At 43.2% G+C, this 11115-nt stretch overlaps 2 protein-coding genes across 3 annotated transcripts in view; one reads left to right on the forward strand and one right to left on the reverse strand.

The window, feature by feature from the left end:
* GK (glycerol kinase) overlaps positions 1 to 10993 on the forward strand; it is a 56135-nt gene extending 45142 nt beyond the window's left edge. For both annotated transcript variants that reach the window (XM_032750339.3, XM_041718534.2), the window contains one exon: positions 10446 to 10993. In XM_032750339.3, the coding sequence (XP_032606230.3) occupies positions 10446 to 10852 (407 nt within the window). In that variant the 3' untranslated portion in view covers positions 10853 to 10993. The remainder of the gene's footprint in view (positions 1 to 10445) is intronic.
* On the reverse strand, positions 154 to 9615 carry LOC100223167 (pre-mRNA-splicing factor 38A). Its single transcript, XM_072929869.1, is given in 7 exon segments — positions 154 to 327; positions 330 to 353; positions 356 to 559; positions 562 to 981; positions 984 to 1112; positions 1115 to 1147; positions 9597 to 9615. Coding segments are annotated over 7 exon segments (873 nt in total). The 3' UTR covers positions 154 to 283.
* Positions 10994 to 11115: the final 122 nt, after the last annotated feature.

An 11115-nucleotide genomic window follows, 5' to 3' on the forward strand; every position in this document is an offset into this window, starting at 1 on the left:
TTCAGGTCAATGTTACAATAAAGGCAATGATACAGAAAAGCTGGCTTAAACCCACAGAGTACAGCCTGGCACCCTGCTGAGCAGGGTGAGGGTGCTGGGCACAGTCCAGTTAAGCAGCCTTGGTGAAAGCAGTGGTCCTGTAGGAGGACTGGTCCTCCTGGGGACGTTTGGGTCCTCCTCTGGATCTGTCCAGTGGTGGCTGTTCCAAGTCCCCAAAGCACCCAGATCATACCTGGTCAGATTCAGGCAGGGAGGTTCAGTGCCTGCTCCTGGGCAGGGAATCTCACAATGGAACGTGTCTGTGACTGTGGTCATGTGCTGGAGATTAAATCTTGATCTGTGCTGCCTCTCCAGGATCTGCTCTGGTGCCATCTCAGGCTTTTGCTGCAATGCCTCTCCTGGCACAGTGAGGGGCCCTTCTCTTTGGAGAGCAGCTGTGCCTCCCTGCAGACCTGCTCCAGCCCCACCTGCACTGCCCCACTGCAGATCTGCTTGTCCAGGTCTCTCTGCCCCCTCCTGCAGTGATCTGGAGATGGGATTCATTCCAGCTTTGCATCTTTTCCTGATTCGATTCTGCATCAGGCATGTCTTCTTCCAGAGCACTAACTCGAGGCTGGAGTTGCTCAGCTCCTTCCAGAACGTGCCATTTCTGCAGCCAAGGCAGGATGACATTGCATACACGTTCTTCATGGAGCAGCTCATCACTAAATTCATCCCTGTGCATCTGCTCACATCCCCCTTTCCTGTCCTGGTGTTTTATTCTCCAGCAGTCACTGTTCAGTGGTTCCAGGTACCTGTAGCCATCGATGGCAGTGCCTGCCAGCCTCATGGACACCTCTCCAAGCATTTGGACATCCTTGACGTCCTCATTCTTTAGGAACTCCACAGTGATGCCCTTCTTGGGCTGGATCTGCAGCATCTTCAGCATCAGGCACAAGATGGGTTTAATGGGTTTAATGCTCCCTCCATAGACACCCCCATGCACTCGAGCTCCATGGCCTTGTCCAGCACCAGTGTGAGGCCAAAACACTCCTCCTTCCAGTGCTTGGGGCTGTAGATGCAGCTGCAGATGATCTCCTCCAGGTCCTGCAGGCTGGTGCTGTGGATTTCTGCGTGTCCTTCACTGTGGGGTTGGCATGTGGCAGTCCTGCTCACATCACAGCAGCTCCAACTCTGCTCCCCTTCCTTGAGGGGCCGCTCCTCCTCCTCCTGCTCAGTCCCTGTGCTGGCCTTGCCTTCCCTCCTCAGAACAGGGGTGACTGCTACTGGCTTCGACTGTCCTGGCTCAGTGATGGTGTGGTACCTGTTGCTTTTTTCTCCTTTTCCCTCTGGCTTGGCTGGTTTGAAAGTAAACCAGCAGGAGAAATGGTGGTCAGGGTGGTGGCTGCAATGGCTGCAGTCCTGCCAAAAGCAGCGGTGCTCTTGTGGGAGGTCTGGTCCTTCTCTGGATCTGTCCAGCAGCGGCTGCTCCAAATCCCCAAAGTGCCCAGGTTATGAAACGTAAACTTTAAGGCATTTAGAGATTTTGAGGAGCTAAGATTTTAGTTAGAAATAAGCCTTACTAGAGTTAATTAAAATAAGAATAATAAATGAGTAGGCCTTGATGAAGTTAGGAGTTAGTAGTTAACTAATAATTAATTGCTTGTCAGCACAATGTTTGGTTAGCTGGGTTTATAATGAAGAATATAGAAACTGATAAATAGCTTTTAGGAACATAAGACAATTGTGGGCCTCCTCTGTTCTGAAACCAATTGAAGACAAGGAATGGGAGTTCTACCAAGAGTTCATTTGTCATACTTGCATTGAAAAGGTAGAAAGGTCAGAACGAGGAAGACTTCATTTACTTCCTCATTTTGGGACCCCTCCCCATGAAAGGGACCACTGACCCATTTCAAGGGACAAACTATGCATGCTTAATAGCTTTTGGAGTGATTAGCGTACGAAGCGGGGAATGGGATGTACCAAAATTATGAATATGTATTTGTATTTTGTATATTCAATACTTGTATGGATAAAAAGACTCTGTAATCACCTGGAAGGGGCGGTGTGTATTTGGGAGCTATCCCACACACTGCCCGGCGTCGAATAAACATACACTTTCTATCTTTAAACTGTTAGAGAGTTTTTGTCCGTCACAGTTGGATATCGATACTAGATCAATATTTTTTTAATAAATCAGTTACATATGGTCACATTCAGGCAGGCAGGGTCAGTACCCCCCCCAGGGCAGGGAATTTCACAGTGGAACGATGTAATCCTGTGAGTCACAGGATATTTTGGGGACTCCCTGATGGGTTCCAGCTGCCCACCGGGGCCACTGGTAGAGAGAAGCCCCTTGGGCTGGGCGTAGCTGAATCAGTTTGTGAAGACAAAGAGACGCTGCCCTGCCCAGGGTTTGCCCCTTTCCCTTTTCTCTCACCCTGCTGCAGCCTGGGCTGTGCCCTGGGCAGCTGCTGAAAGCCACCCCTGGGAGTCCATCAGGGATAATGCAGCGGGGCAGAGCCGTGGTTTGGTTACACCCCAGTTGTAACAGCGCCCCAAAGAACAAATAAAGTGCAGAGAGTTGGAGTAGAAGTGATAAGACCGATCTACAGGAGCTTTTAGTAGCTCTGTTCCCAGGGAATCCCTGCAGTGGCCACGGGCACAAGTGTCCCTGCTGAGGGTGTGTGTACATCCCCTTCCACCCTTGCTTCAGGTGTCTTGCCAAAGCAGAGCTGGGGGCTGCTGGTGGGAGGATGATGATGGTCTGGTGCCTGAAATGAAGAATAAGCTGTCAGTCCCTCACCCTTTCTGCCTGACATGACCTCCCACAACAGTGGTGCACACAGGATTTTCCCTGCTCCTGCCCAAGCATGAGCCTCGAACAATGCTACAAATTCTGCATTTACTGGACAATAGTTCTAGTCTTATAGGATTTTTTCTTTGATCAGGGAAAATTTTTTTGTTGTGTTCTTAGGAAATGTGACTCAGGAAGAGTTTTACTTTGATTTTAAGAGGAAGAAAGTTATTAGATTTTCAGCCTGGAGAAGAAAAGGATCAGGGAGACTTCAGTGTGGCATCCCAGTATCTTAAGTGGGCTTATGAAAAGGAGAGGGAGGAACTTTTTATAGGGGGACAGAGCAACAGGACAAAGGGCAATGGTTTTAAAGTGAAGAAAGGCGGGTTTAGAGCAGATGTTAGGGAGAAATTGTTCACTGTGAGGGTGGTGAGGCACTGGCACAGGTTACACAGAGGAGCTGTGGGTGCCACATCCCTGGAAGTGTCCAAGGCCAGGCTGGATGGGGCCCTGAGCAGCTCGGGATAGTGAGTGGCATCTCTGCCCAGGGCAAGGGAGCTGGAAGTGGATGACCTTTAAGGCCCCTTCCAACCTAAACCATTCTATGATTCCACGACTTTAAATTCTACAAGATACATCAAAGATTTCCTGTCAATTTATAACCCCCTTTCCTCCAGCACTGAAGCATTGATGCATCTTTTCTGTGGAATGAAGCTGGAGTTTAAAGCAAAAATCTGTTTGTTGGTATCTGCTACTGCATCTCTATCTGAAACTTGATTTTGGAACTAAACTAAACTAGTGATGCCATTTGATAGCTTAAGAACCTCATTAAACAGCCTGTAAAGGACTAGTTTATAATTATTTATAATCATGCTTTAAGATAAATAACTATCTGTAAATCAAAAGATGTCTAGTTCATTACTTTTGTTGTATTTCACCTTGTGCTTTTCTAATCCTTTAGCTGAAGGACAGGAAAGGATTTTAGTTTTCCCTGACAGTGCATTTTTTCTTTAAGGACAAGTAAATGAAAGAAAAAATAATAATACCCAGGACAAAGTGCTGGATGTAATAGCTCTGATCCAGGGAAATGTCTTCATGCAGAAAAGGATTTTAAGTGTATTTTAACATTATCATCAGCTTCAGTAAGCAAGAAGTAGGTGTGTGTTTCCAGAATAAAAAAATCAGCTTAGAACAATTTCCATGCTTCGTCCTTCTCCCCAGGAGGGACAGGAGATCTGAGTTCCTTGATGAATGAGAACAATGAATATGCAGATCCAGTGCAGCAGCCTCTTAAGTCCTTTCAGGGACCAGGTAAAAATAGACAGATCAAATAGAAGTAGGGGAAATCTCAGTGTGTATCTCACATCACTGGCTCTTTGAAATACAGAGAGCCTGAAGCAAAGTGAAACCAGTAAATGTAAGGACAGGATGGCAAAACTGGAGTAAGAAATTTTCAGGGAAAAAAGAAAAAGGAGTTTGAAAAAGTAATAAATGTTTCATTACCTTAAATTCTGAAAGGATTTTAATCAATAATGGGAAAAGTACCAAAAATTTCTGTATCTCAGTATTGATTTTTATGCTACATTTATCCTTTGAAAGGCACAAGCAGGTCACTACTGAATCAGATAGAAGAGTCCTGAAAAGCTGAGGACTTTTATCACCTTCAAAAGCTAAATATTTGTCACTCAAGATCACAGTGAACATTTATTTTTGGAAAACCATTAGCTCCTCGTAGTATGTAAGGGAGAACAGTCCTGGCTGTCAGACAACAAACCTGATGTTTCTTTTGCTGTCTGTGAGGGTTCATACACCATCCTTTCTGTTTGAAAAGAAGATTATTTTTCTAGCCTAACAAATATTTATTATTTTACTTTGGTTTTTCAGTTAATTATTACCCAGCATTGCACCATTTGCAGATTTGTGACCCTCTTTATTACAATTTTATGTAAAACCCATGGCATTTACATGTTGGACTTTGTATAAATAAACTCTAGACTAACCAGAGGCTCTGTAAAAGAAAACAAATACCGTCCCAAAGGTTAAAAATCTCCCCCTCTCCTGGGGAACCTTGCCACACTCTACATTTGTGTGAGGGTTTTCAGGGCTTGGACTGTTCACTGCTGGTTTCCCACATGGATCCTCTGCCAAAGGACAATGTGCAGCCCTGTAGTAGCAGCAGTAGCCAAGATGCCCATTGTGCAATGTTTATTTTACAACTTCCCTTTATTAGCTTGCCAGCCAGCTTTCTGTTTAATTACAGTTTAAATTTCAGTGCTTGAAAAAAACAAACTCTACTCCTTTTTCAGTATCTCATTTCAGTGCCCTCTCTGCTTTATCAGTTCTTTTTCTTAGCCCTTTTTTTATTCTTCCATTGCTTCATGACGAAGACAATATTTTATTTGAATATTAAACATGCATAGGACATAAAGAACAAGGAAATCTCCAAGTTAAGCCTTCTATCTCGATATGCTTTACAACTTCATTTCAGTTTTTCCTCTAACAGCCTACTAAGATGATGATAAACTGCTCCAGATAACACTTTTTCCTCAACAGAGATCAAAATATTGTGTTGGGGTAAAAAAGGGGATTTGTTAGGGAATGATAAATTAACACCATGACAGTTCATAATAAATTTCCTGGAAAAGCTGACTCTGAATGAAGGGGAATGTGCTGGGAAGGGCTGAGCAGCACCACAGTGGGTCAGAGCCCAGCTCTGCTTGGCTGCACCTGGCGGGGCACCAGCAAACAGCTGCACCTGGATCCTGTGAGTAAAGCAAGAATAAACTGGTTAAATTAATGCTGTGTTGTTCTGGGGACTGGTGAAGATCAGAAAAAAAGAAAAAGAAATAAAACCCCAATGCCCCAAAACCCCTGCCCCCATTGGTTCTTCTGTTTTGCAGGTACAAGATGATCGGGATGTTAAAAATAGCATGGTGTCTATAATTTATTCAGTTGTTTTTATTTCAGGTTTTGATGCCCCAGTTAATAGATATGGTATTCAGGCTTTCTTTGAAAAAATAATATCAAACTTTCCCCGCAGATAGGGATTATTTGACAAGGGCTTTGTGCTGAGAGTCTGCCTTAATAATTCTGTGAGCTGCAGTAAAAGAGTTACAGTGAACCTGAAACTCAATCCCAGCATCTTTTATATTCTTCCAGTGTGTAATGTCTGTAATTTACATAGAATCTGCTCTGAAGCCTTTTTCCTCTTTGTGAAAAAACTCTTCTTTTGCTCTTTTAATCAGACAGCTCCTTCCTCTTGTATTATTGACAGGTTTTGCCAGGTAAAGTGGGGAAAATTTGAGTTGCACAGTTTCATTTCTTCTCAGTTTTGAAAGATATGATTATTTCTGTTGATTTTTTTTCTAAAGATTATAGGTCTTCAGGTAGAGAGCTTTACACAGTAATTATTCCTGTCAGGATGAAAGGGGGAATAAATGGACTTGTAGGTATTTGCTATTTACATTGATGACATTCAGCCTTGGTCTAAATATCTTGTCATTGTGTTTACAAGATAAAATAACCTCTGTGTTTTGGCACCAAATTTTGCTGCCTTTCTTAATGTACACAGTCCAAGCTGTCAAAACAAGTAACAAATAGAATGAAAAGGAAGCACTGAAATCTGTAGAAGATGTAGACAAAAACTCTTTTTCTTATTGAAAAGAGAACTGAGCACATGAACCAAAGAGACTTTTTCCATTAATGCTCTTCCCTGAATTTCTGTTATTGAAAAGGTGCTTCAGCGCTGAAAATCAGAACTTGCATTAAGATTAGAGCTGATTTATTCCATATTTTCCTGCTAAGTAAAATTGGCTTCTATAAATAAATAGACCTGTGTGTTCCAGGCTAATACCCTTTTACCCTGTGTTGTAATCTCTGTAAGTGCTGCAGTTTGGATATTCCAGGAATGCACACAGAACATTGACTGCTGGTCACTGTGCTCCTTGCATTCTCATAAATATTCCTGTAAAGAGCCTTAGGAGTTGTCACACATCCAAATCAGCACTAGGCAGCTCTCAGTAAATGTTTTGCTTGTGTTCTAAGTTTTTTCAGGCAGAACTACATGTATATCCTAAATTCAAATATCTTCAGCTAACATGTGACAAAATACTATTAAAACCTGTGAGGTTGTTGTTTTATTTACCCAATATTCTAATTTAGGACAGTAATACAGAGGGCATGCCTGTGACAAACTGGATTCCTGCAGAAGTTTTGGAGTGAGGCAGATTTTTTTATTTCCCTTTGTAGCTTGGTTTTGAAACCTTCTCCTTGTACCTTACCCTAAGAATTTTAATGAAATCAATTTTGTGCAGGAGGCTCTGTTTCAGTGTGAAAAATGCCATTGCAGGCTTGGTACCGAAGACATGATTTCTTGTGAGCATAAAATCATGCACTAATAAAGTAATAGTTCAATTGGGGCTGCTCTACACAGGCTCAGTCCCAGCAACTTCACAGCTGGTTTTGGCTGAGTTGATGCATATCCAGTGTGGGGGATAACTCAGTTTGAATGAGGGCAAACATCTTTTGCCTTGCTCTTCTGTATTTATTAAGACTTTCCCATTTACCTATTTTATGGAAAATGGTGATGAAAAGTGGTAATGGCCAGCTAGGCATACTTTATCTGTCCACAGAGAGGGTCATGTTTTCTTCTTCTTCTTCTTCTCAGTATATTAATAATGGTAATCGGTTTGTTTCTAGTTTTGATGTAGGAAAGGATGTTTTCCTTTATTCTCAACGCTTGTAGTATAATGAACCTTTCCTTTAACCAGTTAACATATGAAAGTCATAAGGAACTGGACTTGGATGACCTTTGTAGGTCCTTTCCAACTCAGGATATTCTATGATTCTGTAATTCTATAAAGTAATTAATTCACATTATATTGGCATTTGTTCAAGTGGATTTTTCTAAGAGCACCTAGAAGTTGATGTAGGTGCTTTTAACCATGAACTATGACTTGTTCCCAGTGATTTCCTCCAGCAGCTGCCCAATAGCTGGTACTGAGATGAAGATTGTAGAGTATTAATTTTGGTGCATAGGACTGATCCGGAAAGCAGCGATGGTGTTTTCTGGCAGGGTGCCCAGTGCCATGGCTGGGGTCACACCGGGGTGTGACAGGTTTGGGCTCAGCTCCTGCTGAGTGACACTGGGCCAGTGTCACTGTGTTCTGGGTTCTCCCCTTCCAGGGGGCAGCAGCAGCAGCACCCTGCTGCTGGCAGAGGATATTGTGGGAATGGGTTGGCTTCTGTGCTGTCCTCTTGGAATCAGCTGCTGCACTGCTCAAAACTAGCCTCCTTCCCTTGTTTTGTCAGGAAAGTACTTCATTATCCCAGCTCAGGATTAATAGAGCTGTTTGATGAGTCTGCTTGGGAGAGAGGGAAAGAAAAGCTTTCCAGGCACTCCTTTGGCTAATGGCTTATCCAGCTTTAACAAGTGACACAGCAGCAGGCCTGACCTCCAGAGAGGGGTGCTCAGCATGTTTGTACTTGGTAATTCACTGCCTCTAGCAAAGGACTGATGGCATCAGCAGGTTTGCTCAGCTCAGGGGCTGCACATGTGGATCTTCACCAAGCTCAGTAAAACCAACTGCTAAGCCCCTGGAAATACATCACCCTGAGAGCCCCACACCTACAGAGACAGTGCCTGTCCCTGAATCCAAATTTATTCCATGACATGATCAAGGTGCACTTTGTCACAGTCCAGAAATTTACCCTTGTATTACAGGTTTTGCCAGGATTTGGAATGGAAAGCTCTGGCTGAGTGCAGCCTTGGTGTCACAAGCCAATATTGGTACTTGCTTTAGCAGTGGCTGGACGTGGCTCACAGATTAATGCCCACTGCAGTCTCAGACCCTGAGAACACAAACAATATACACATTATAAGCACCAGAAGTCAATTCCCAGAAGGCAAAATGTTAGTTTCTCTGCAGTTAGAACTGAACAAGAAGTCAAGAAGCTCAGTTGCTGTATCCTCCTTTCCCTGACTTTCAGGCTCTTACACAAGCATTGCAATGATCAGGATTCTTTACCAATTTTACCCTTTACCAATTTTTCCAGGCCATTTTGGCTTATTTGGATGCAGGATCAAGTGTTTGGGCACAAGGAGAAGTGCTGATTGCTTTTAGACACCTTCAGAAGCCGGGGGATGCTGCAGAGCAAGATTGTACGAGTTCATCTCTGGGGCTTCAATTCCTTTAAATTACTTTTTCCAGGTAAATCTCTGGACACCTGCAAGCCCTTCCAAATTCAAGAAATCTTTTACTGATAGTTCTTAGGTCCCGCAGCTCACTGTGGACACTGACATGTCAGTGGAAATGGTTCAAAACTGCACTAGGGAAGATTTAGACTGGATATTAGGAAGCATTTCTTTACTGAAAGGGTGATCAAAACCTGGACCAGGCTTCCTGGAGAGGTGGTGGATGCCCCAGGGCTGTCAGTGTTTCACCCTTTGGACAATGCCCAAAACAATGTGCTTTATCCTGCTCAGCTCTGAGGTGCTCAATTCAGTGTATGCAAGTGATCAGCCCCCCTGGGACCAGCTCCAAGCTACCACTAAAGTAAATTATTTGTGTACACACATCTCAATTCCCAAACATCCTGCTAGCAGGGCAGGTAAAGATCAGGTAAAACTATCAATATCTTTTTATCAGATGAAAAGAAACCAAAACATATATGAGCACCTATCTTGTGGTTCGTGTCATGAATACTCCCTTTGTAAGGAACTTTTCTTTGTTAAATTCAGTGATTCAACTCCAGTGGAACAGCACCACAGCAATTGCAAAACTCTGTATATTGGAAAGTGAGAAACAAAAGGAAAAATTACCTTGGAGAGGTCTGCGCATCACACCAATGTAAATTGAGACCGATTCATATTGGTTTTGCTTTCAAAATCTGTCAGGGATGATAAAACTGATGGATGCAGAGCAGGTTTTAACTGGAGATCTTGCCAACTACTCCTCCTGGGAGGAACAGGGCACTGTTTCAGTGCTCAAGTAATGCTGTTGTTCTTTGTAGGGAATGTCTGAAATCTTTGAAAAGGGCTTTGGGATTAACCTGTCAGAAATCCTGAACTACTGCAGTGTGGGGATAAATGTGACTTGAAGACTAAGAAGTTTGTCTTGAAGGAGTTTTAGATTTTACCAGCATCTTCTCCTGTCAAAGCTGATGAGCAAAACCAAATCATATAGATTTAATGCTACTAGTGCACCTTGCAGAATTAGTGCAGCACATCTGGCAGCCTTGCCTTAAAAAAAATCAAAAAATAAGAAAAAAATAAAAAAAGCAATAGGGTTTTCAGTGAAGGTGTGACATTTAGGGCCTTAATCTAGATTATATCTCTCTATACAGCACATGTGCAGTTTAATCTGCTGCAGACTTTTCATTCTTGATATCTGAAATGGTGGCAATCTGAACATACCACTTGGTAAATGTTTATGTTGGTACATTCCTGAGAGTCATCCCTGAACTAATGAACTCCATTGTGCTGTGTACCCCCTCAAGTAGAAAAGAGGAAATCAGAGAGAAAATTAGGCTGTTTAATCGCTATTTATTACAAAATAATATTGAAAGTATCATTTATATTTTATCTGACCATTTTTCATGGCTTTTGGGAAAAGGGCAATAAGGGCATAGTGACAATAATGGCAAACTTGATGATCAAGTTTGTTTGCAGATGACACCAAACTGAGTGATGCAGGAGTGCTGCACCTGAAGGTCAGGAGAGCACCCAGAGGGACCTGGACAAGCCTGAGCAGTGGGACCATGGGAATCTCAAGCAGTTTAACAAGACCAAGGGCTGGTGCAGCACCTGGCTGGGCAATCCCAGGCAGCAGCACAGACTGGGGAAGAGCTCACGGAGAGCAGCGCTGCAGAAAAGGGCCTGGGAGAGCTGCAGGGTCAGAGGCTGGCCTTCAGCTGGCCAGGGGCACCTGGAGCCCAGAAAACCAATGGTGTCCTGGGCTCTATCAAAGAGGAGTGGCCAGCAGGTCCAGGGAAACGATGGTCTCCCTCTACTCTGCTTTCATAAGACCCACCTGGAAAGATAACCACTATCAGCAGAAATTAATCCAAATGTCTTGAACACAGTATCTAATGTAAATAACTACACCAAAGTACCAACACAGCTTTCTCTGGATGTTTCTCACTATCACCTTACTTTTCTCACATCTGACTACTGAATATTGTTAATAAAAATAGCAACTGGCTGTAGTTCTTCAAAAATGCTGTCACTAAACTCTTAAATCTGCACAGTTTCAAAAGGAGCAGTTCAGACTGGCTGCCCCAAAATCAGAGATGGAGAACCAGATGTCCTGAGAAGTGACCAGGATCATGAGAGGAGCCCA

Source organism: Taeniopygia guttata, chromosome 1, assembly GCF_048771995.1.
Source record: "Taeniopygia guttata chromosome 1, bTaeGut7.mat, whole genome shotgun sequence".
In the NCBI taxonomy this organism is placed as follows: domain Eukaryota; kingdom Metazoa; phylum Chordata; class Aves; order Passeriformes; family Estrildidae; genus Taeniopygia; species Taeniopygia guttata.